The following is a 25034-nucleotide window of genomic DNA, read 5'->3' on the forward strand; positions in this document are numbered from 1 at the left end:
AACGCATGATGTACGGAGCTCTCAAAATGTTAAAGGAAAAAAAATCCCTGTCAGCTCTGCATTGTGGCAGTGATTTTTTTTTTAAACACTTTAACATTTTCCTTTTTGCTGCAACTTGGTGACAGGTTCTAACTAAACAGTGTTCCTTAACGCCTGTGTATTGTCCACTTCACTGCATGTGTTGTCCCAGTGTAATACCTGCTGCAGAGGCGTCCGGGCTCTGCCATCGGCCCAGCTGCCGACTCAGCCTTCAGTTTCCATTCAACAAATCCCATCACAACTGTGTTCTTTTAATAAGGTAGCGTAGTCTGCACAGATGAGAAAGTTCTACCTTATTAAAAGGGAGAGCAGCTGCAAGTTGCACTGTTTATTGCCTGTGAGCCATTTGTGTTTGACAGATCACGGGAAACGTTTGTAACAGTGCGAAATTAATGTATGTTCTGTTCCTAATCCTGTATTCCCAAAGCTTCCCTTAGAATTGAAAGGTGCCTTATGGATCCAAACCTGACAAAATTGCGTTTGGTGGCCAAATATGAGTCAACTAACTCTGCAAATGTATAACAGAATGAGGAAATCCTAATACTTTAGTTCGCTAGTGACATTTCATACCCATCTAAATGGCGGGAATATTCCCCAGTATCTCTAGCACATTGTCTGTGTAGGATTTGACATTTTTATAGCCATTCCGTTCATCTCTGCTCTCCGTCACTTAGGTGGCTAGCTCTGCTGTGCAAACTTAGTAGAATATTTCTTGAGCTCACCGTGGGAACACGTCAGGCTGTGTGCATTTAAAATTGTGAATTCTGTCATTGAAATCTTGGAACATAAACCTTTGCTGCAGATCTGAAATCAGGTTAAAACTGCTCTGTCCCTTCTAGGAGCATTGAAAGCATATTCATTCTCCTCCCTTTGCAGTGTTATAACTGCAGATGATAGTAATATATCTATTCTAAGAGGCTACAGAGTTTTTGATTGATTTAGCCTTATTTTTTGATCAAATTCTGCACCTAGAATACACCAGCTCATATAGCAATTTTACAGAGGTATTGATTGTCCTTATGAAATGTGTGATGGGTTTTAATCTCTTTGCTGTGTAGAGTAACATGAGTCAATATTTGGATCTTTTGTATTACGTTTGTGGGTAAATAGTTAATAAATAAAGCAGAAGTTATGAAGTTGCATTGCTTGCTTCTATTTGGTAGATGCTGAAACTACTAAAAATGTATAAAATCAAATATCTAGTTAGTAAAGTCTCCACATTCCTTCATTCCCTCCTTAAAACTGTAGTTGTTCAGATGCGCTTCATTTTCTGGTATTTGTGGTTGTTTCCTCCCTTTCATGTAATTGTTAAATCCGTAACAGGTGAGTTGCCTGTGCTAATTGTCACGCTGCTTTTGCCACGTGTAGGTCCGTATGATTTTGGTGGTGTTCTGACAAACAGCAACCGCGACATCATCAACGGGGATGCTCTCCACAAGCGGAACCAGGCGTACAAGGAGATGCACTGGTAAGGGCACGAGAGAGAAAAACGCACCAAAGCCTCTGCAGTTCAAACTCGTCAGTGCAGGACATCAGGATGTAGACTGGCCTGAAGTTGAACAATTAGAGATGAATACGCAACTTTAAATGGTGATATAAACACTCAAAAAGTATCACTGTGACTTAATGTAAATTATTTATTACTGGAAAGCTTCAAAGTAATGATGGATGACTTTCCCCAAAAGATAAACACTTCTTATTTGGAAAGAACTAATAAGTGCAATGGCCCATATTACAGAGAATGCCGAATTAGTTTTGCAGTTAATCTCTGAGGATGAGTCTGAGGAGTGAGGAGGAGTGTGCTTGCTGTGCCTGAGGAACTGGTGCGCTGCGCAGCTCTGCGGCAATTCTAGCGCTCTGTGAAGCGTCCCTTTCTCTTTTCAGTCTTCACCCTGGAGATCTTTACCCTTTCACAAGAAAGCCCCTGTTTATCATTGTGGACTCTTCAAACAGTGTTGCCTATAAGGTAAGGCTCTTGAAGGCAGCTGCTCGTGCGATAGGACACAGTGTCAACCCCTAGTTAGCTTTCACTTTGAACGGGCTATTTTTTTAAACAGTTTGTATTCAGTCTTTCTTTTCTTTTGAGGTTGTGCATGCTAGTCAGGATCTGATCCTATGAATAGAAACAAGAAGGAGAAGCACATGAACAGCCGCTCATTGGAAAGTAATAAATCCTCCTGGAGGGAAAAAAGGTTCAAGATTTCCAAGGTCTCTGGTGGGAGGTTTATTTTTGTTATATACCAAAGACAAATCTCGGTGTGTGTGCATGGGGGAGGGAGACAACTAATCTGCTTCTTTTTTTTCCAGTCATCCAACACTCAGTTGATTTTAAGCAACAGAAAGGAGTCAAAGCATTGAGCCTGGTCTTATAAGACATGGGGTGTCTGTGTCTGAAAAGTATCTGAACGAAGGAAATACCAAGACTGACATTAGCGTCCGGTGTTGCTGTAGAGTGGTATATCTCGGACAAGGAGCCGCCTTCCCAGGGTGCTGTGGACTTTCAGGAGAATTACTCCGTGCCAGATCACCTTGGGAATCTGCAATTCGGGTAATACAGTAGCAGGCGTTTCCAGTGGCAGTTGCGTCTGGCTGGCGTTACGGCACTTCATGAATGGGACGATCAGAATGTGCTATAGCTGGGGAAAGTGCCACTTCCTTGTGTCTTCCTTTTTATAGCTCCATTATGTGCAGGGAGGGAAGTGAAGCTCGCAGCTGCGCTTCAGAGGAGGAACGGGGCCGTCTAGTGGCCAGATGAGCTTGGTCCTTGCTCAGCATCCACAGTCCGTGTTGGTGGTTTTAAAGGCGTTTGTTGGCCAGTGAGAGGTACTAAATTAGGAGTCAGTATAATTCAGAATAGTTCTGTTTTGAGCAATGGAATTTTTACCTGACATGTTCCCCTTTGCAATCTGTTGCTACTGAACGTGGGCAGGTAGACGTGTGGGGATAGGTTTCGGTGTTTTGGTTTCTTTCAGCTGTAGGTGGCTGGCAGAGCCCTCAGTCTCTGTATTTGTAGCCTGTTTGTCGTGGTTCTGTGCCTGCTTATGTGCTCGGTTCCTTGTCGCCAGAACATACTGATGGGGCTGTCCTGCAGCTCTCCTCTGGCTGTGCTGCGAGATGCTTTGTAGACTTGAGCACTGGCACAAAGAGGTTCTGTGCGATTGTGAAAGAAATTGCAGTCAGCGTACCGACTTTTTCCACACGGCTGCTCTGATGGTTTCTGATGGGACTGGAGCTATCCTGACATTTAAATGTCACTGCTAGCAGTGCTGGCAGTAACGGCAACTGCTCACACCTCTCTTTCTGCAGCCGTCGCTGCTCTCCCGCACGCGTTCTCATCGCTGCCTCTCTCTGGAGGCCTTAAATGGTGGTGACTGAAAGTCAGTCCTGCCAGGAAGTGCCTCGCCGGTTTGTCAAATCAGCAGCACTTGAACAGCTTCCTCCGCTATATATTTAGCTGAAAGTGGAAGATAACTGCAAATCGAGCATATCTACATAAAGCTGTGAATTTTTTTCAGCACTTACATTTAAATATAGATGGCTGTGATCTTGAAAGTTACCACTGTATATGTGGATGAAATCATATTTTTAAATCAGTATCTTCATGTAGCTCCAGTTCTCTAAGATTATGGTCAAATGCAAAGTCTTGAAAAAAATCCAAACCAAACCAAAAGCTCCAGCCAGTAAGAATGGAAGGCCCTGGCTGGTGATGTGGTATAAACACTCAGCTTAGTAAAGCTTATGTGGGAAGTGACTTCTTGTGGAGATGACAGGTAGTTCTTTTTTGGAAAGAGTTGTATATGACACACATTTTAAAAAGCAGCAGCACTTCTGTCGGAAAACTTGAGTGCTGAAGTATCAAATCAGAGCCAACTCTGAAACAAGAGTGTGTTTCACCCTTTGTGGAGGGGTCTGTGCACGGAGAGGTGGGGCCTTCCTTGCCAGAGCTGCTGCCACAGCGCACAGGGCGGGCGTCTCTGGCTCCGAACGCGCTGGGACACGGAGCAGAGGAGCTGGGGAGCGAACCCTGGCGAATCCGCTCCCCGAGTGTGGAGAATCTGCTTCGGTCTCCAGCTGGGTGATACCAGGTAGGAGGCAACGTGTGGATCTGCTGGTGAACACTAAACGTACGCGTTACTTGGGAACGTGTCGCCTGCCGCTGTGGGTTCAGTTCCGGCTGGCGATGGCTGGGGTGGCTCCTTCGGCAGTTTGATCTGTTTCTTCGTAGTACAGTTTTACTAGTTAGAGGCTTGGCTTGCACTTACTGTCTGCATGGTGATAGTCTTTGTTTCTCCATTAGAGACCAGACCTTAGTATCTAACATTATAAATCTCCCTTGGGCTCTTAATGAAATAAAGGGGTTTTAGGACTAGTCAGCACTCTGTCAGACATGGGAAATGTTTTATTTTGATTAGACTAGATTACTCTCTCTAGTATTTGGCAGACTTCGATGGAATTAATTCAGTGAAACTAATTTAATTGAAATATACTGCCCGGAAGGGAAAGTTCCATTTGAATTAAGCAGACACCAGAAGGAATTAAAAAATGAGCTTTTTGATGACTACCCAAGCAAATCCTCCTGGTGATGTATACCTTACATTTGTAACCTGCCAATTTGCAGAATATAATCTGCAAGAATGTGCGTTGCACTCGTGCTCTGGTTTGAATGTGTGCACTGATAGGATGCGCACACGGTCATTTATGTTTTCTATGGCTTTGCGAGCCTTCAGTTTTACGAAAGCTATTTTGGTGAGACATGTTACAGCTAATGAGGTTGTGTAAATGATTTTTTTTCCTTGGTGATAATTACTACCAATCAGTATTCCTGCCAGACGGACAGAGGGTAGGACTGTTACCAGGTAATTGCTAGTGAAACCGGACACAGGCGTCGTTGGAGGTTTCTGGGTAGATTCTTGGGCAACAGGACACTTAGGCAATATTTAGGGTGCTGGTGGAAGCTGCGTGAAACTAGTATTGTAAACCGAGGGTTTGGTATGGATGTTGAGCTTATGACATACTTGCTTTAAAGGAAACTTATTAAAACTTGTGTCCCATGGGCTCTTCCGTTTCATCAGCAATAGTTCCTCCTGCTAGAAAGAAAAGGGGAGATAAATCACTTGGACGTGATAGTTCAGCTGGTATTGAGGAAAGACACTACATCTATTTTGACTTGAAAGCCAAGGGCTTTCCTTTTTATTGCAGAAAGTGATTTTTTTCAAGTAATGTATTACTACTGAAAGGCATATTTCCATGGAATTAGCATCTGGTATCAGTAGCAGGGAAATGAATTAGAATTCCTTTAAAATGCAATGGGTTATAGTTCCGTGCTGTGATCTGTAAGTCAGCTCGTCAGCCTCGCTGCCAGTGCTGCACGGTGTGACGGGCATTAGTGTCTTCCCTGTCATTAACAGTCTCTGTACCTTTAACCTGCTTGAATATTCAGAAGCGAGCGAAGTGACCATCAATACTTTAAAATTCTTCTCTGTTACAGAACTTCACAAACTTATTTGGACAGCCGTTGGTGTGCTTGCTCTCTCCAACAGCGTACCCCAAGGCATTACAAGGTATGTGGGGTATTGCATTTCCGAAGCTGCAGTTGCAAACAAATACAATTCAGATTCTTCAGGATCTGGTAGCTTTTCATCACTAGGTAATCCCGAAATCAGATTAGCATTCCCCGAACTAGTATGATAAAGTTTAGTTACTGTTTATGGCAAATAATTTATTCAGACAATGCTGATATTAGTGAAGACATAGGCCTCCCACAGTCCATGAGAAAATCGAGTTTCTCGTGGTGTTGAGGCACATCCCCCATAAGCCTTTATTGCTGGTCATCGCATCCTCTTGAGAAGAGCTCTGCCACAGCGATGTGACAACACGAGGAGTAGTCCCCCTGTTACAGGATTTAGTGGGTGAGCAACTTGGTTCTGTGGCAGGGACAACCTCTCTGTTTCATGTACCAAATGTATCTTTGTCTATTGATTTTTTTATTATTTTTTTTTTTCAGATCAGTCTCAGCGGGGCAGCCTCTTCACGCTCTTCCTGAACAATCCTTTAATGGCATTCCTGTTTGTCTCTGGATTATCAAGCATGCGCAGGGGCCTGTGGGAGAAGTGTCAAGATTACCTTCGAAAGATCAACCGGGATATTGCGCAGCTGCTGACCCACTCGCGCTCCATAGGTGCGTGCCTCGAGGTGCACAGCTGCACCTCAGCACGCTGCTGAAGCACATGCTGGGTTTTCTTGTTCAGCCTTTCCAAGGGACAGAAAAGTGAATAAGTGCAATGCACAAGTATTCGTAGTGGTTTCCCTCAAGTCTCCTTTTGGTTTTTTTTTCTCTTTTTAAGCCTTTCTAAACTGAGTTTTCTTTGCCTTCTTTACAGATCAGTCCTTTCTTCAATTTTTTGGGGATGAATTTCTTCGCTTGCTTCTAACAAGATTTGTCTTCTGTTCGGCTACCATGAGGATGCACAAAATTTTCCGGGTATGCAGGGATGCGTGTCCCTTTGTGGGGAGGACGGGCCGGTGCAGACGGATCGGCTCTGCCTGGGGATGGCAGGTCTCAGGGTCTCAGGGCCAAGCGTATCGCTGTGTCTTCCGCAAGGTCACTGGTGCTCACATGCTGATGCCTACAGCTCGTACGGAATCGGTGCCTTTGTGTCTCCCCAAAGGCGTGAAGCCTTTGACTCGCTGAAGCCGTATTCTCCTACATGAGCAGCAGACACACTCTAGTTCATGTATATCGCTCTGAACAGCCTTGTCTGCTAGAAAAACTCCTTAGTAATTCAAGATTATTATTTCTACACAATTAAAAAGGTATAGAACAAGAATATAAGAGGAAGTGGGGAGGAGTGGAACATTATTGCTAGAATGTATTGTAGTGTGAATGGATTTTGAAAGGTCTTTGAAATGTAAATGATTAAACTAAACAGGAGGACGGCATCTTCCTTCCCATTTGTTAGCGCGGTGCCAGCAGCCAAGTCTGCTGCTGGATCTACACCATTTTATAGATGGGAGTGTTGGCGTAAAAACTGCCTGCTCCATTTTAGACATTACAGAAGAAAATGGAAGGAGAGGCACAGAAAGATACAGTATTCAGTACTCTGACTGCAGACGTCTCATAGCTTTCCCATCCTCAGCTGCCTTGGCTTCTCTGATAGCAGGGAGAAGCAGCAGGTCTTCTGTTATTGGGATGGATTTGCCCCCAGTGTCTTAGATATTTGGTTTAGGATGAGATGAATCTCCCACTGGAGCTGCTTGCATGTCTATAGCTTCAAGAAATTAACTCCAGCCTAGTAGATAAGTGCATGGGGGGGTTTTTTGGTTTTGTTTTTGGTTTTTTTTGCAAGGCTTCTGTGAGCATATTATTAACCATCGTAGACAAATGGGCAGTTTATTGCCACTATGACCATCTCTGAGTCAATGGAAAGAGAAAACTGAAAGAATATTTTCTCCCTGTGGCATGCTGAACAGATCAGGCCTCCTCTTAGGTGAACCTGGCCTTTTGCGATCTTCTTTATAAAGGGTATAACAATAGATGAATGTCTGATTCTCTTTGTTTTCACTGTCCTCTAGCAAGAGACTCGAAATTATCCAGAGTCTTACCCTCAGCTGCCGAGAGATGAAACGGTGGAGAACCCTCACCTCCAAAAGCACATTCTGGAGCTGGCTTCCATCCTGGACGTCAGGAACGTTTTCCTGGAAAACACCCTCGATGACTATTAAGAGAAACTGTCTTACTGCAGAGGGCTTTCCCTGGCCACAGATTTTGAATGGTGCGGTTTTATAATGTGAACATCATAAAAGGAAGTACTTGATTTTATTTTTAAATTTAGGACCATTATTTTAAAAAGTTATAATAAACAGCTGTTAGTTTAGCTGTTCCATTCTATATGGGATCAATTTTATAAGCAGAAGTTTTCATGTCTTTTAAATGTTGAACTAAAGCATCATTAGAGGTTTATTTATGGTCTTGTGGCTATCGACCACATTTCCAACAGCTGATCCTAAGCATAGAAGTATTATTGGTTATCTTTACCCCACATTTGTGGAAATCCTTTATTTTTATACAATTTTAAGAAATTGGAAAAAATCAATAGAAAAACAATATTTTATCCCCAAAGAGTCTGGATTTGAAATGGTAAAGATGGAACCACGCAGTGCAAACCAACAGTAGCAATAAAACAGAGTCCTTCAGAACAAATATATTTTTTCAGTCTTAGCCAAGTCAGTAGACAAAACCTTGGACAATTAATTAGCATGTGGAGCAGTGGCTTTGAAGTGACACTGCAACATATTTAATGCTCCCCATAAATTTGACACAGCAATTTTCCGGATGAACTTTGCACTGCTGGCCAAGGACATAATTCCCACTCAGCCCGATGGGATTCACAATGACAAAGCTAAGCCAGCTGTCCCCATCTCGCTGTCGTATGGGTCACCTCGCCACGGGTGCTGCTGCCACCGCGCTCCAGAGGAGAGGCCGTGCTCCCTTCTGATGTGCTAGACGCAAATTCTTGCATTTCCAGCAGCTGTTATCCCTCCTCTCGCTGTTTGGACGGGATGTGTGGCTCCCAGGGGTGAGCAAGCAGAAGGAACGGGAAATATTTAAAACTATTAAATGAAAAAGTCAATTTGTACTGTTCCATGGGCTGCTAGGAAAGTCGTAAAGGGCAAGTCTGGTCAGTGCTTTTATGTTGAACCCCAGCCATGCGTCTGTTTTTAGGTGAAAAAAGCGCAGAACTCGGTGATTACTGTAGTACGGCGGTAGGATCACTGTAGTACGGCGGTAGGGCTGTTTGCAGCGCCGGCGCACGAGCTGTGCTCCGGGCAGCAGAGCGGGGCAGCAGGTCAGCGCCGCCGGGCCCGTCCAGCGAGGAGAGCGCGGTCCGCACAGCGGGAGCTGCTGCAGCGCGGCGGGGAGGTTGGCGCGCAGGTTCTCTGGAGCTGGGTGAAGCTGCCGCCATCCATTCTGTGATTTCCCTCGTGTACCCGACCCGTGAGTGCTGTGTTTGTTCTGAGCCGTCGTGCCGCTGGTGTCCGAGCCCCCGCCACTTGGTGCTGCTCTTCTTGGACTATGGCAGAACTTCCTTCCCCGGATGTGGCGTTCATTGTACGGAGCGTGTTTGTGCGTGTGCATGTGTGTTCTCGGCGTTTGTGTGTATATGTACAATACGCATACATTTACTGGCTCGTGTAAATTGTAAATATGTATATATGTATAGGTACTTGTTTATGTATTAAAAAGAATGAAACAGTACCCCGCCTGTGGTTTGGGTCACGGTTTCTGAACGGGGCAGCAATTCGGGAAGGGACAGCAGTGTCTGCGCTCACAGAACTTCTGCCCTTGTGGCGGTTCTGGGAGGCCGGGGCGCTCCTGCTGGGGTTAAAACGAGAACGGCGCTTCATGCAGCGATTGACCCTCCGTACCGGGGCCACCCGGTGCCGCTGTCCCAGCCGTGACTCGTGTCCCGTGTGCGTGGCGGGGGCTGCCCCGCGGTGCGCGTCCCCCTCCGTGTGCTGTCAGCGCTGCCGCCGCTGCCCCCGCACTTCGCTGCCACCAACCGCCACCGCTCCCCGCTGCCCCCGCACTTCGCTGCCACCAACCGCCACCGCTCCCCGCTGCCCCCGCACTTCGCTGCCACCAACCGCCACCGCTCCCCGCTGCCCCCGCACTTCGCTGTCACCAACCGCCACCGCTCCCCGCTGCCCCCGCACTTCGCCGCCACCAACCGCCTCCGCCCCCCGGGGCCGCCCCGCTGAGCGCGGCGGGCGGGGCGCGCCGGGACCGGGCCCGTCCCCCCCGCGCCTGCGCACCCGCTCGCGCTGCTTCCGGCCCGCGCGGCGCTTCCGGGTCAGCGTCAGCAGCGGAGCGGCCGCGGTTCCGGGCCCGGCGGGGCGGTGAGCGCGGGACGGGCCGGGACCGGGACCGGGAGCGGGGCGGGGCGGGTCCTCGGCTGCCTCAGAGCGGGGCAGCAGCCGCCCCGGCCCGCCCGGGCGGGCCAGCCCCGAGCCTCGCTCCCTGGGACGGGCGGGCTGCGGGGAAGCCGCGGGGAAGCCCCGGAGACCCCCCGGCCACCCCCGGGCGCTGCCCGTCAGGCCGGGCCGGCCCCGCCGCCCGGAGCCACGGCCGGGGTTCGGGTGGGGGTGGTTTGTTTTCAAAGGGCGCTGCTGGGGCGAGCTGCTGCTTCGCCTCTGGTAACAGCTGTGAGAGGAAAAGGCATTTAGTTAAACGTTTAATAGGGGTTGAAATTCTGAGTGTGGAAGCCATGTCTCTCTAATTTGCAGGTGCTGTCGGGCTCTGAAGGCTTTAATGGAACTGGAAATGCAATAAGACTGAGTGGATGAGGCACAAAATTAAATCTCTGCGTCTGGAAGCTTTAAACAGAGTGTCAGTGTATTAACTGGACTGGAGATAGTGGCTTTTCAAAGTGTCTGGCGGTTTCAGCGCTAGAGCGGGAAGATGTTTGCGAAATTGAAGAAGAAGCTGGCGGAAGAGGCAGCGACCGCCCCCCGGGCCGGGGGCGCCGCGCGGATCCCGCGCTCCGTCAGCAGGGAGTCCATCGCCTCCGGAGCCGACTCCGGCGACGACTTTGTGAGCTGCTCCTTGCTTTCTGTTTGATTTCTCTTACAGCATATGCAGCTATACAGACAACCATTTTAAGTCTTGTGTATGAGTTTGATACATATTGTGGTGGGTTTGTACACTCTGATGCGTAAATGAATAATTAGCTTGTATAAACTAAAACACTGAAGAGAATGTTTGTATGTTAGCTGTAGTAACTAGGAGGCTCCTATTCCCATGTAAACAGGAGTTACAAAGCTGTCCCAATGCAGAACATTGTTCAGCAGACATAAAACATTGACTAAAGCCATAGTGACCTGCGCGGTACCTATTTGTAAACTCGGTTACTGAAGCAGGAGGGAGGTGAGGTGGGTCCTGGGCAGCCGTGGTCTTGCTTTGGGCCCGTGTTTACCTCTCAGCTTCCTGATGCTCTTCCTACTCCAGCACGTTGTTTGTGCAATGTGTGTTTGGTTCAGCTGCACGCAGAACTATTGTAGTTCCTCCAGTGTCTGCTTTAAACTCTCATTGTAAAGTGTTGTTTACACAAACTGTGTAATTCCAGGAGCACGAGGGTGAAATGAAACCCTGTAGTGCTCTGGCACCTCTACCCCTTTTCAAACCCAGATTAATCCACAGTGTCGTGCCGCTGCTGGAGCCAGCGGTACCCGCTGTGTTGCAGCAAGTTGCCTCGTGATTCTCTTTTGCTGTCTGCAAAATGGAGAAGTTATTTACCCAGCTGAGTTTTAACTCATTTTTTCTGAAGCTCAGTTGCAATTCTAGTTCTATTAAGCAGAAATCTAGAACTCCTAATGTTTAGATAAATTTTACAATGGAAGTATGTTAGTCTTGTGTTTTTCTGATTTTTTTTTTTTCACTTAAATTCTCACATAGAAATTTCATTTACCATCTTCTGAGTTTAGAGAACAGAAAACAAATAACAACGGCCGCTGAAGTCTTGAGTGGTTTTCAGAAAACCTTCAAGATTTGGTTGCTTTAGCAATATTCATTTAACTGCTCTTAATATTGATTTTTATGGAGGAAAGCACCCCCAGAGAATCCTGAGCTGGTTCCGCAGCAGACTCTGCACGGAGAGCTGGTTGCGTGGCCAGGCTGCTGCGGTTACCGGTTCTTTTCTCCTTGCGTGGTTTTCCAAAAGGCGTTTGCCCGGACCCTTTCTGCGTCCCGTCCTGCAGAGCTGGATTTCCCCGCGTGGCCGTTCTGTTGTGCCGTGTCCTCAGCGATCAGTTGGCACAAATAGGTTTCAGCCCCAGGTTCTTTAGGAGCGCTGTATTTCATGGAGCAGCCCAGCAGCGCAGAGCTGACTGTTTAATCCCTGTTTGGCCACTTCAGCATTTTTTACACATTCTGCTGTGCTAGTACAACTCTCTCCTTTATTTGAAAAGCTGCAGCACTATTCCTAGGGGGATAGCAGTACTATCATAGAGTTAGCATGTGGCAGGATCGCTTTTTCTGAATGTTGTGAGTTACCTGAGTGTTGTTTTCCTCCCAAGGCTTCTGACGGAAGCAGCTCTAGAGAGGATCTCTCATCCCAGCTCCTCAGAAGAAATGAACAGATCAGGAAGCTGGAGGTGAAGCTGTCTGGTACGTGTCTTGATACGTATAAAACGCTGGTGCTGGGCGAGCGGGAGCCCCTGGCAGGGCCCGGCGCGGAGCCGCGGTGTGGACAGGGTGCACACGCTGTGAGCCGCCCCGTCCTCCGGGGAGAGCGACCTTTCCCAGACACAGCTCGATAGGTCACCGCTCTTGAGTGGAGTAAAAAGTGGGGTTAGCTCTTCATTCTCTGGTCCTGCCCTTTTTTGTGTAACCAGCATGCCCAGGACAGACCCTCCTGTTTGTACCAACCATTTACCCACAGACAGTACAGAACTACTCGCTTGTGTTCGTTGTTATAGTCACCCAGTTTTCCTCCGCAGGAATGATTTTCTGGTTGAGAAAATCATCATCATTTTCCACTCATCCTTTTTCTTTTTTTTTTTCTTTTTTTTTTTTCCCTAAAAACTTCTTCCCCAATGTCTGTTCATTCCTGGTCTGTGATTCTCCCTCCTCACACAAGATTATGCTGATCAGATCCGAAACTTGCAGAAGATAAAAGAGAAGCTTGAAAATGCATTAGAAAAGCATCAGGATTGTACGTACTTTTCTTTTTCCTTTTTTTTTCTTTAAGTTGAACACTGTTACGGTTGGAAGGCAACAGGTTTGCTGTACAGATGGTTTAATCATTGCCTTTCAAACTGTGCGCTTCTAGCTTACAAAGAATTAGAACACAGTTCTTGCCTTATTTACAGCATAGAGAGCAGCAGTAGCGTGGTGGCTGTTGAACAAAGTTGTTCTTGCTCTCCTTCTGCCACATCTGGGGCTAATGAGCAAGAGGGCCCTTTCTGAAGCTCCAGCTTTGCTCTAATCCCGTGCGGAACGGCGCTGCTGTGTGCTGGGATTTCTGGCGTTTGTCCAGGGCACGAGCAGTGTGAGGTGATGAGCGGCACAGCGTTAGTGTTATAGAGTCAAGATGGGCTCATTACTTGCAGAAGCAACTCTTTAAAGTTATAAATAACTTATAGAAAACTGAGAAGCCGTTTCCCAAGCTGAGTTTTTAACACAGCCGGTGCTTTTGCGTTGCCAGCCTCCATGAGGAAGTTCCAGGAGCAGAACGAAGCTCACCAGGCCAGTCGAGCCAAGATGGCAGAAGGAATGGCCTTGGCCTTGGAAAAGAAGGACCAGGTACCGGGGACCCCAGGGCACGAGCTCGGGCTCTGAAGCAGGTGTGACCGTTCATTAAAAGCTGCTGAGCCTGTCAGCGCTGGGGAGAGGGGAGTGTTCAGTTCTCATGCCAGAAATGGCACAGGACTTGTCCTTGTTCTGACTGTTACTGTTTTAAGGCTGAGCTCGCACTCGTGTTTGGTAAGATTCAGGTGCAGTAGACCCGTTGTCACTTTTATTTTCTTTTACTTGTATAAAGCTTTTGTATTCAGGTAGTGCAAATGATTCCTCGGTGTTTAGTATTAAAACAACTAGCTGTTCCTTTTCTTCTGCGGGTTATTTGTAATCATTACCACAACTTAGTTCTGTGTTAACAGTACAAATTCTTTTATCTTTTTTTTAACCATGGTGTCCTTGAAAGTCTATAAATTGATTGTGGTTTTTTTTCCTCCTTTCTTGTTCAGGAGTGGATGGAAAAACTGGGTCAAGTTGAAAAGGTAATTAAACTTTGTGGGGTTTTTTGTGTTTGTATTTGTGAACACCAGCCTGCACACTTTCTACAGCTCAGCTCTGTTCAGCCCTTTGTATTATTTGATCTTTGTTCAGTGGGAGAGGCCAGAGATTTGCATTAGTTATCAGCCCCAATGCTCCAGGAGAGTTTTAACTGAGCTCCCGTTGACTCGAAATGAGAACACAGATATTCTTGGATTCCTTTTGTTTTTGTTGGTTTATCAGGAAAAAAAAGTGCTTGAAACACAGTTACGAGAAATGAAGGAGCAGAGTTTGAACCTTTTTCAAAAAAGGGATGAAATGGATGAGCTGGAGGGCTTTCAGCAGCAGGAGATTGCCAAAGTTAAACACATGGTAAGATCATTTTAAACTGTTTTTTTTTCCTTTCCTAATATTTCTATTAGAATACCAAGCTGGTGGTAGCTCTGCATTAATTGTTTTAGCCTTAGCGCTTGTGTACGGTCTTGGTCAGTGTCAAAATCCCGACAGCAGGTGCATGCATGCAGCGTTACAGTGGCTTTTCTGGGGGTTATTTATTATTTAATACAGCTCATCACTGGATAAAAGAGACAAGTTTCAATGAGAAGACTTTATCAGTGTTATCAGGTCACCTGTATTGTCAAAGATAACGTTCTAATGTTCAGCTTTTGCAAAAGGAAGAATCCCTGAGCAGCAGAGAGCGGGAGCTGGAGGCGTGTGCTGGGGAGCTGGCGCGCGCGCGCCGCGAGGCCTGCGGGCTCAGGAGCGAGCTCGGGGCGCTGCAGCAGCGGCTGCTGGAGCTGCAGGAGCACAGGTACGCACGGACGCGCAGCCGGGACGGGCCGCGCTCGCCTTTCACGCTGCCGCCGCCTGCCCACTCCTGTCTGTGGGAGCAGCTGGTGTGCGTAGTGAGCTGGGTGAATGGTGGGACCATGTGGATGTGCACGCCAAGTTTGTTTTTCTTTTCAAGCCAATTGAAGTAGTACTTGTTTAGGATTTTGTAAGCTTGTTACGATTTATCTCTTTTTCATAGTTTGAATGCTTAACTGTCACTTGTGTTTGGAGAATGTGTAATCAAGCAGTGGCTGGTTTTAGGACTAGAAAATCTTGTTGATGTTGCCTCGTCCATTTTCATAAGAAGCAGAATTATCTGCTAAAGATGATTTTTCTGGAACAGTATGTCACTTTTTTTTATTCTCTTTCTGTGAAGAGATGAACTATTGACAACTGAGACAAACGCAGAGAATAAGATCACTGCTCTGGAGTCAAGAGAACAGGAGCTACAAGCTGTCATTCAGCAGCTTTCTGTAGACTTGCAAAATGTAAGTTTGAGTCAAGTGAGGTTTGATTCCAACAGCTCCTTGTCTGCAGAAGTTGGATTAGATACCAGTTGTGTTACGGAAACGGAAGTTTCAAAGCAAGTAATTTTTCAAAACTTTTAGGCTCGACTTGCTGGTTCTGGTTGTGAGAAGAGACTGGAAATGTTACGGGTGGAGCACGAAGCTCTGAAGGTGGAATATGAACAAGACAAGCAAAAGGTTAAGTGTTTTCAGATGCATCTGCTGTTGGCTGGTGTAGAGGTGTATGCTTGAGTACGCACTGTGAGTCTGAAATTTGGTATCTAGATAATGGTTTGGGATCATAATGTCTTTTAAAATAGGACTTTTCTCTTTCTGGCAGTACTTTTTAAAGTCAAACTGCAGTGGATTAGCTGAAAGCTTCACTACAGAAAAGATTCTGTGATTTCATGTTTCCACAGATGACTCTTGAATTTGCTGAGAGAAATAAACTCACTGAACAGCTGCAGGAAAAAGTGTCTTCCTTGGAAAATAAGCTAGAAAGAAATCTTTCAGGGGATGAACATGTGCAGGAGCTACTCAAGGAGGTAATTATATATTTATAGACTGCTTAAAAGTGCAGTCTTAGATTTTTTTAGGACGTATGTTACTTGTCACACATGGAAAGTATATATGATAATGTGACGCAGCCTCATTTGTCCCTTCAGTATATATTGGCATTTGTGATCTTAATTGTATCATCCCCAGGGCAGCATGATCTGTAGAGGCTTTATGCAGTAAGCACCCAACTCCCTGTTTCCTGACAGTAAAGCTGTATTGCACATCAAAATAACTGTTCTGGTTTAGTTTGAAATTATTAATGAAATATAAATGAAAATCTTAATTTAAAAAACTCTTATCTCTCTGTCCTTCCTTCCTCTTGTTCGTGTCAACATAATCTTCAGAAAGCTGCTCTTGCGCAGCAAGTGGATGAAACCAGGCAGCAGATACTAACAGACAGAGCGCTTCACGCTGAGATGGTGAAGCAATTGGAAACACAGGTATTGCTTTTTCACTGTGAATTCCCACTGTGTCCGGCCTCTTTATGCCCTGTACCTGCTCCCCTCTCTGCACTTGTGCTCTCAGCCAAAGGTGGTAAACGTGTCACATTTGGGCTTCAAAGGCAAGTCCAACTGATCAGTGTCTCTGGTCATCTCCCACCAGTGGTGGAGAAGGGCCCAGAGGTTCTGAAGGTCGAGATTTCATGTGCGGCTTCCCTGGCCTAGGAAACAACCAGCTGAGCGCAGGTGTCGCTGGGGGCAGAGTTCTGCAATCGGTGATGTCACATAGGCAGTCTGTGAACTAGATGTGGTTTAATGGTCTTAATGCTTACCTTCTACCTTCCCCTGCTGGTCATCCCACATTCTGTACATTTATTCTAATAATGTAGGTGCCAATGGATAAGGAATTTAATGTATGGTTATATTTTAGAATAAAGAACTGGAACAAAAACTACAGATTGCAACAGAAGCATTGAAAAAGAGCGAAGCAGCCGCTGCCGAGCAGGATCTCAAGATGCAGAAGCTGGTGAGTATGCTGCATGATGTTTCTTTGACCAGTAGCAGATCAGTCTCCAGCATCCCCAGAAACACTCATTTCTCTCTTTGTTGTTACCCAAGTGGTTTCCTGCTGTTTGTCTCCTGAACAAGAGTCTGTATATGGACACATGATGCTCCAAAGGAGCGTTGCTTCAGTTTGAGTGTGTTCCACAGAATGGTGTCCAATTCCTGTCAGGGCTTCAAAACACTATTTAACGTAGTGTTCTTTATTTCCCTTAAGCAAACTGATCTAGAAGACGAAAGAAGTAAACTACAGCAACAGATTTTAAGTGAGAAACAACAGTACGATCAGAAAGTTACTGGGCTGGAGTCTCAAATTGCTGCTCTTGAAGCAGCCCGGGAATTTGATAAAACAGCCGCTCAGCACAAGATTGTAAGTACAGAAACTGCTCAGTGGGCCGTGGGAGTCTGCTTCAGAAAATGATTCGAATGCGCTTGTAGACTTTACACAATCTGAATGTTCTTATTCAGAGCTCCTAGCGTTATAATAGATCTCTTACTTTGACAAACTAAACGTGAACAAAGCATTCGATGTGTTTAATTGTTTAAGCAACGCATTTGTATAATTATTCTTAGTATTTAAGCAATCTTTATTTTACAGAGCCAGTTGGAAAAGGAGAATGAAAATCTTAATGGAAGCAGAGAAGAGTATGAGAACTCTTTAAAAAAACAAGAGTCTGAATTGAACAGGCTAAAGGTAAGGGCTTGATGGGCCTCTGACATCGGTTCTGTGCAGGCAGCTGCAGTGCAGTAAAACAAAGCAGCAGCTCTGATTTGGAAGCGTGAATCGTGTGTTAGAACACCCGTAAATTCTAGCTGCTCATGGATTTGGATTTGCAGGTGAGACACGGACTTGAGTTTAGTTGTTTCAGGTAACCTCTGAATTATTTTTGGTTTGCAGAGTGAACTGAGCAGCAGAGAGACTGTCAGTGTCGAAATTGCCAAAGCATTGGAAGAAACACGAAAACAAAGAGAGGAATTAGAACAACAGGTTAGTTAATACCAACAGTCTAAAATGTATTTGAGTGCTCCCCACCTTTCACAGGTCAGACTACATTTGGACTTAATTATCCTAACAGTCAGGAACATTAATCAGAATCTTAGCCTCAGCATGCAGGACAGCAGTGCTTGCCCCAGTAAACCTGGAGCCTCAGGATGCTGTTGCCTGCAATCGACATGAGTTATTCCACTGGAGGAGTGTAAAATGCTGCTGACTGCAAGGCTGAGGACGCTGATGAGTTTGTGGGCTCGAGTTCCGGCAGGTTGGGGCAGTTGAATATGAACAACTGAGGGGAAGCCCAGGTAGCAGCAAGTGAACACAAGTGTTACAGCTGCCGGCTGTGGGACAGGCTGGGACAGGCACAGGGTTTATGGGCAGCACTGGGTGGTTCAGCTCTTACAGCACATCAACTGCCGTGTCTTTTAACGAGGTCGGCATCAGGGAGGTGGTGACTTCTGTGAGTCTCTGGTTAGGTCAGACATGCACACTGTAATGCTGATGCTGCACAAACCACTTTTCAAGGTGGTGTGTTGCCTGGCACGGAGCCCAGGCAGCCCAGTCACAGATACCGGCCACGGCCATCGTCACCCATACGAACATCCCTCTCCAGTCCTTCCCACAAACAAACATTCTGAACCTCTGAGCAATGCTGAAATCTTTCAGTGCCCCCTTCTAGTTTTATGTCTTTAATGACGTGTGTTTGTTCGTTTGCCTGCTTTGAAGGTTTCACATCTGGCTTCCTTAGTAGAGGAAAAAGACCAGCTGATCGCTGAAAAATGTGATACACTTCTGAAACAGAAGGAAGAACTCAACCAACTCAGTCAAGGTTAGACCAGACGGGTCTGCTGTATCCCAGACAGCTTCATCCAAGTACAGTCTCTAGTTCTGAGCTTGCCTGTCTATAGATTTTAATAATTCTAGATTTCTCTTCCATATATTATCTATTAGAATTTTCAAAGTCTTGTATCCTTCAGTAGCAATTGGACAGTCTCTCCACTGTGTTCTTAAAACCACTTTTTAAAATCAAGATCTTATGTTTATACACCATAAAATAAGAAATCTTGCTGTACTTTCTGCTCTGATTGTGAGCACGCATGTGAGCTTGGGTGGTTCAAATTCCATCGTTTTTCTGTCTTTGCAACAGAGAAGGCAGAAGGGTCAGGATTTCCTGTCACTGTAACTTGCTTTGTTGAAGAAGAATACTTAGTAACTCCCATTTGATTCAGTCGACTGATGCTATGCAGGTCTCTCCTTTCTCAGATCGTGAAGCTGTCTTGCTGCAGATGCATCAGCTGCAGTCTGACATGGAAGCCAGCAGCAGCCGAGCAGCGGAGAAAGAAGAAACGGCAAGGAGGGAAATGGATGAGCTAAAGCTGCAGGTCCAGGAGTGCCTGTTTACCAGAGAACATGAGAAAAACGTGAGTCGAGTTGTAAAGCTGATCTGTTCAGACTTCTCAGGAAACAGGCGCGTGTGCAGCAGACCCCAGTTGTGTCGTGCTGGTGGTACCTGCTGGGAACTGTTCACTCCGACAACTTGCTCGTGACCTGGAACACCAGCAGCGTAGGCCGCCAGTATCATTTGTTCACTGTTTTCCTAAAGAAAGCTGTTCCTGCCAGATCTATAAGTGGTTTATGAAGGATGATGCCTTATCCTATTTGACTCATAAAATGTCTTGAGGGAACCATTATGAAACCAGTGAGACAGAGACCAAAAAGTATTAAGTGGGGCAGAGAGAGATGTAGCCAGCTAGATCACCACTGATGCTTTCTGGTTTAAAAAGGCAACGACCACCACCCTGCCACATAAACAGCAACCAAAAAGAAGCCTTGCTGTCTCCCTGGGGAGTGTCCCTGGGCTGCAGATGTCACGATATCTCTGCAGTTTGCTCTTCTCATTTGTTTAGGTTTCAGAACTAGAGGAATCAATGGGAGCCCTGAACAACAACCATTTCCATTCTCCAGAAAACCGTGTGGTGGAGCAGAACGGAGAGGTAGCAGCTGCAGATGTCACGCAGCTTCAGAAGGATAACAGAGAGCTGGAACAGCAACTTGCTGAGAAAAACAAGGTGAACTGAAACAGCTGGTAGTCTTGTCCCTTTTAATTAGGAAGCCTAATAATGTTGCTGCCCATGCTGCAGCCTTAGAAGAACAAGCTTACCAAAATGGCAGGTCCAGTCTGAATGCAGGATTCTGGGAGTAAACTTTTTCCCTCTGGATTGTACAAGGCTCTAGCAACAGTGGGTGAAAACTGCAGCCAGGATTGTAGGAATCCTTGTCTCGTTGGAGGAAAGATGCACCAAATGATACCGTTCCAGGTTTCCTGCAGAGCACTTTTGTGTGAATTCAGCTCGCTCCACTATGCTGTCACACGCCTGCTGATGTGTGCAGCCAGACAGGCAAGACATTCAGGTTGCTTCTTCAGAGCTGCCAACATTGTGCAATGATTGTTTCATTAATTACATTTGTTAGTCATGGGTTTTTCCAGGTACCTGTGGGTCAGAATGTGTCCTGACAGTGAATACTGTATCAACACTGTCCTTCACTCTGCTTACAGATGATAAAGCAGCTACAGCAAAGGATGATGGAACTCAAGAAAACCCTCCAGAAAGAGCTGGTAAGGGTTCGGTTTGTTTGGTCTCTTCAGCTGGCGCTTACTGACAGTTCCTTGCACTCCTAATTCCAAGAGCTTGACTACCAGCTTGAGTGCCTTGTTTGTACTAGGGACGTCAGCAGCTCCCTTGTGTTTGCAGGCAGATTGGTGAACCCGCAAGTGAAGGAAATACGTTATTCTGGATCAGTTATCGAATGAGTGGTGGGACAGGTAGCCGTCCCCACTCAGCTCTTGCAATGGAGAATTGGAGCTATAGCAGACCTGTGTGTGGGAACCTCTAACACATTTCTGTAGGGGGAACAGCTGAGGTTTGGTTGCTGCTTTGCTGCCATTCAGCTCAGTTTTACCATGGGGGTGATATCTGCCCCAGGGAAAGTTTCCCTTTAATGGAAAGTTTCCCTCTTAATCCCTCTTCTCTGCAAGAAAAAAGTCTTCTATAGGTTTTAACATATTCTGATGTTATTTATGTTCTGAGCTTGAAAATTGTTTTGGGGAAAGCCCACGTTTGAACGGCACAGCGCAGCTTAGTGATAAAAGAAAAGGGTCAGGTGATTGTTTCTGCCATGGAGCCAGTTGATGGTAGATGGGGTGATGTCCACGGGACGCTGTCAGCAGCTGGCGTCGGTCCTGCAGTGTGGGCAGAGGGGAGGGCTCTGCTCTGCCGCGGCCCCGGCGGGACGGGAAGCTGGTTCTGTTGATGCCCAGATCGTACCCACCTTGTGGACACGAGTTAGGCGTCCTGCACCCGGATCCTCTCCCAGCACAAGCTGACAGAGTGTAGAATGTACTTCTCTTTTTCTTTTTTAGAAAATAAGGCCTGACAGTGAGGTACCTGAAGTGCGTGAAAAAGCAAATTCTGAAGTGCCTAACGCTTCTGTGACTGTCACAAACAACTCTGATTTAAATGACTCGAGGGAGATAAACTTTGAATACCTTAAACATGTTGTACTAAAATTCATGTCCTGCCGGGAATCTGAGGTAAGATGTGCATGTACCTTCTCTTTCCAAGTCAGTCTCTCTAGAAACTGCCACCTTCTATGCCAGTTCCTTACCTCTACACTTAAAAAGTTGTTGCCTGATTTAGCACAATGAAGCAAAATAGCTAACAGTGGTATGTTTGGAAATACAGATTATTATGAACTAAAGGAGAAGGAAAGGTGGTTTTTAAAGAGTTAATTATGGCTGGAACTTAAAGATCTGAGACATAGACCACTTGCTGTTGATCTGTAAGACATAATTCCTTGTGCATTTGGAGCTCCTTCACATTCTCCACATTATGTCTGAAAGGGTAGAAGTCGTGTCAATAATGTGTGGGTGGGATGGAGAAAATCGGTGTCCAAACCTGCAGCAAAACTCTGCTGCACCATAGTCCAGAATGTAGAGCCTGAGAGCATCATAAGCAACAAAACACTGTGGTCTCTTTCAGGCATTCCACCTAATTAAAGCTGTTTCTGTGTTACTGAATTTTTCACAAGAGGAAGAAAACATGCTTAAAGAGACTTTGGAGTACAAGGTACGGGTTCTGTTCCACTTGCGCTCTAACGGGACTCCCAGCACACAGGGTGAAAATTCTTGGGTGCTGGGAGATCATGAAAAGTATCTTTTCCAAATGTTAGCTACAGTAATAAACGTAATCTGTTATTAAAACGTTTGCTAATCACGTACATGTCAGAACCTGTATTGTGCTTCCCTGTCCCAGATGTCGTGGTTTGGGTCCAAGCCGTCTCCGAAGGGCAGCATCCGGCCGTCCATCTCCAGCCCGAGGACACTGTGGCCTTAAGGGAACCTGAAGATGGGCAGTCAGCAGCCAGCCACTTTTTTCTGTGAAAAGAACGCTGAACACGCTAATTCAGGTGTGTCTTAATCACTGTCATTGCAGTATTTTGTACAAGAACTTCTGACACTGTTTACAGAGCTAATACTGTGCAAGGAGAGATTTTCACTACGAACCGAAACACCTTTTCTGCGTTGGCCGTGGGACCTTTGGCTCGATGGTCCCCGGTGGAGGTGGCTCCTTGTGCTGGTGGGTGTGGGTTCCTCGGCGCCACGCGGTGCCGTTCACCAGCGGACGCTGGCGCTGGCGGTTCCGGCCGCTGCCGCGTGCGGCCGTTGGGCCGGTGGCTCAGCCTCTGTCCCGCGGTGCTGAGCTGAGCGGCTCCGGCACAGGGGAGCTCCCGTCTCGCCGTGCAGAGCAAGCCATGGAAAAACCGTGTTGGCAGCACCGTATTGAGTGTTTGAGATTTGAAAAGCCTTTTGAAGAACAGGAACAGGAGCTTTAACCAAAAAAGAAATCTGCCTTGCCTTGTTATACTGACACAACTAATAGTTTGCATTTTTTCATATCACTGTGTAATTTAAGGTGCATATATCCTGGCCTGCAGTCCTGAAGGCTGCATGTTGATGATAATTATTTAATTTGAGAGCACAACTTTAGAGTTGTCTGATTTTACTTTTCTTAAAGAAAAAATAATATTTTAAATGGTCTTAATTATAGAACCTAATACTCAGTCGCCTTTAAAACTCATCTGTCGGCCTGTGCCGTAGGTTGTGAGCGTTGGGAGGAAGGGGTAGTAAACCATTTTAAATTTTTAAAGCTGAATTCCAGATATCGTAAGTGCACACTGAGAATGCCTTTTATTTAAAAAGAAATAATAATCTAGTGACAAAGGGGGAAGAATATTGGTACTAAGCAGGTTGATTTTCTTTTTTCTTCTTCCAAGTCCACTAGCGACAAACCCCATAACCGGTCTCGCCTCCTTGCGTGCGGTTTTCTGTGCTTCACATGCTGAAAACTTCATGGCCGTGTCGTGGGCCGTTAACCGTGTCCTCGCTACATGGTCAAAGAAATGCTGCTCGTGAGGTTTTTGGTTTTGAGGGCAAAATTCAACTCTTCACGAATAGATCTTGGTTCCAGCAGCTTCCTTCCCTTCCCCCTAAGGGGACCAAGGTGGCGCTTGTCTCAGAGTGGAACCACAACTTCACCCAGTTACTGACACCACTATGAAACCAGGATGGAAACGGGCAGCAGCAGTAAGTCCGACTGCTTAAAAACGGGGTGTACTTCCAAAAATCTACAGATGTATGGGATTCAGTGAGCAGGCAGCGATTCTGGTCGTTCTCTTAAATGAGGTTTGTGTTACTAATGATTCTTTTATTGAATATATTCAAGCAAACTGAACCTGTCCTCTCGCGGAGATGCGGTCGCCATCCGGGTTAAAGCTGCTTTGCCGATGGGTCTGGTGACCTCATGGCGGTGCGGGTGTCGGTTCGGTGAACGCGCTGACCTGGCCCTGAGCTGGTCCAGCCGCAGGTCCTGGCAGGGGTGACCTGCGCACCATGACCGTCCTCACTTGGGCGCTGTTGGATTGATTTGAAGTTAAGAAAACCAGCAGGATATTTTAGTACGCTCAAACTTGTCCAAACGTGGTGTTTAGTAACCGGACCCGTGGCGCAGCACGAGAGGTGCTTGGGAGTACAGCTGTGCTCTAATGGGAAAACAGACAATCCAAAAGCAGATGCAGATCAATTGTTTCTCTGCTGAAACAAAGCACGGGCAGGGTAACCGCTGGGAAGGTTTTATTCTCTGAGGTCTCTTTCCTCAGCGTGTCCCTCCGCCCCGGCCTGTTCCGAGGGGTTCCCTCTGCTCTCGCTGATCCTGCTGAATGACTAATCGGTTTGTGTTGATCCTGGCTTGAAAGGTTACTGCTGAGCAGCAGGAAAAGCAGGACAGGCAGCCCGAGCAGAGGGACAGAACCTCACACGCTGTGCTCACTTACACAACTTCAGTTTAACATCCCAAAGCTCATACAGGATCAACTTCCCATACAGGAGTTCTTAAGTGTTGAATTTTCCTCAGATACCAGAGCAAGAACGGTGTGTATACATGTATTAAAAAGCTAATGCACTTTCCCTTGTATACATAATCCTTTCTATGGCCATTGGATTTCTTTCCTTCCGTGCTGTAAATATGGATTGTATTATGAAACACTATGAAATTTGTGGTGCAATACATTTTGGATCAAAACCCTCATCTTGATTTCTTTCTCATTATAGTTCTGGTTCTCTCTACTGGGACGCTGTAGCTATTTACAATTGCGAGAACGTTAAAGCGTGACCCAGACCCCACCCCGCGGGGTGCGGCAGCGCTGCCGTGGGGCGGCGCCGGGGACGGGCCGAGTCCGGGTCCTCCTGCCGCGGGCTCTGAGCCGGGGCTGCACCCGGAGCAGCCGCAGGAACCGCGACGGAGCAGCTGCACAGGCGGGTCCCGTCCCCGGGGAAGCGGAGCAGCCCCCGCTGGCCCCAGCACTGGGGACAATGTGGTTTGAACAGATCAGGGATAAAACATCCGTGTCCCGACTCGCGGGAGGTGGCTCATTTTGCTTTACGCAAGTCTGTCAGAAGGTGAGGACACACTAACACATAAATAAGTTAGTAAGTTCTGAAGTATTTTCTTGACTTTGTAGGATGGACAAGAATATAAAAATCAAACCGTGGGTTTTTTGTATTATATTTATATTCTATTTACTGCATCTTAGCAGCCTTGATTGGAACAGCTGAGCTTGGTCTCACTCCCTACAGCCCCCAGAGCCGGATTTGGAGACAGATTCTGTGAACAGGTGGAGTTAAGAGCAGTGGACGCTCAGAATGGTATATTGCTGACCTGCTTTTCAATAGGAGTCAGGCTTAGATTTAGCAACAAATAAATGACTTAACTCGCGAT

At 46.4% G+C, this 25034-nt stretch overlaps 2 protein-coding genes across 10 annotated transcripts in view; both read left to right on the top strand.

The window, feature by feature from the left end:
• SCAI (suppressor of cancer cell invasion) overlaps window positions 1–9615 on the top strand; it is a gene marked incomplete at its 5' end in the record, with an annotated part of 31683 nt that extends 22068 nt beyond the window's left edge. For all 6 annotated transcript variants that reach the window (XM_082067514.1, XM_082067510.1, XM_082067512.1 and 3 more), the window contains 6 exons: window positions 1408–1507; window positions 1924–2005; window positions 5528–5600; window positions 6044–6217; window positions 6420–6520; window positions 7612–9615. In XM_082067514.1, the coding sequence (XP_081923640.1) occupies window positions 1408–1507; window positions 1924–2005; window positions 5528–5600; window positions 6044–6217; window positions 6420–6520; window positions 7612–7761 (680 nt within the window). In that variant the 3' untranslated portion in view covers window positions 7762–9615. The remainder of the gene's footprint in view (window positions 1–1407; window positions 1508–1923; window positions 2006–5527; window positions 5601–6043; window positions 6218–6419; window positions 6521–7611) is intronic.
• A 259-nt stretch (window positions 9616–9874) lies between these two features.
• GOLGA1 (golgin A1) lies at window positions 9875–24915 on the top strand. Of its 4 annotated transcripts, XR_014185582.1 has the most exons (25): window positions 9875–9936; window positions 10324–10630; window positions 12112–12202; window positions 12675–12749; window positions 13242–13339; window positions 13783–13815; window positions 14054–14182; window positions 14473–14621; window positions 15018–15129; window positions 15250–15345; window positions 15567–15692; window positions 16050–16145; window positions 16576–16671; window positions 16924–17076; window positions 17305–17400; window positions 17605–17694; window positions 18427–18529; window positions 18964–19121; window positions 19608–19769; window positions 20258–20317; window positions 21122–21292; window positions 21741–21827; window positions 22014–22167; window positions 24368–24715; window positions 24853–24915. XR_014185582.1 is itself a non-coding variant. In XM_082067678.1 (23 exons), the coding sequence occupies exons 2-23, from the start codon at window positions 10499–10501 to the stop codon at window positions 22092–22094; spliced, it is 2394 nt and encodes a 797-aa protein (XP_081923804.1). In that variant the 5' UTR covers window positions 9875–9936; window positions 10324–10498; the 3' UTR covers window positions 22095–24344. The 4 variants fall into 4 exon arrangements, 3 of the variants coding, with proteins under 3 accessions (XP_081923804.1, XP_081923806.1, XP_081923805.1); XM_082067678.1 differs by lacking the exons at window positions 24368–24715; window positions 24853–24915 and having other exon boundaries at window positions 22014–24344; XM_082067680.1 differs by lacking the exons at window positions 24368–24715; window positions 24853–24915 and having other exon boundaries at window positions 14485–14621; window positions 22014–24344.
• Window positions 24916–25034: the final 119 nt, after the last annotated feature.

The sequence above is a fragment of the Streptopelia decaocto genome (assembly GCF_964273445.1).
Source record: "Streptopelia decaocto genome assembly, chromosome: 17".
In the NCBI taxonomy this organism is placed as follows: Eukaryota; Metazoa; Chordata; class Aves; order Columbiformes; family Columbidae; genus Streptopelia; species Streptopelia decaocto.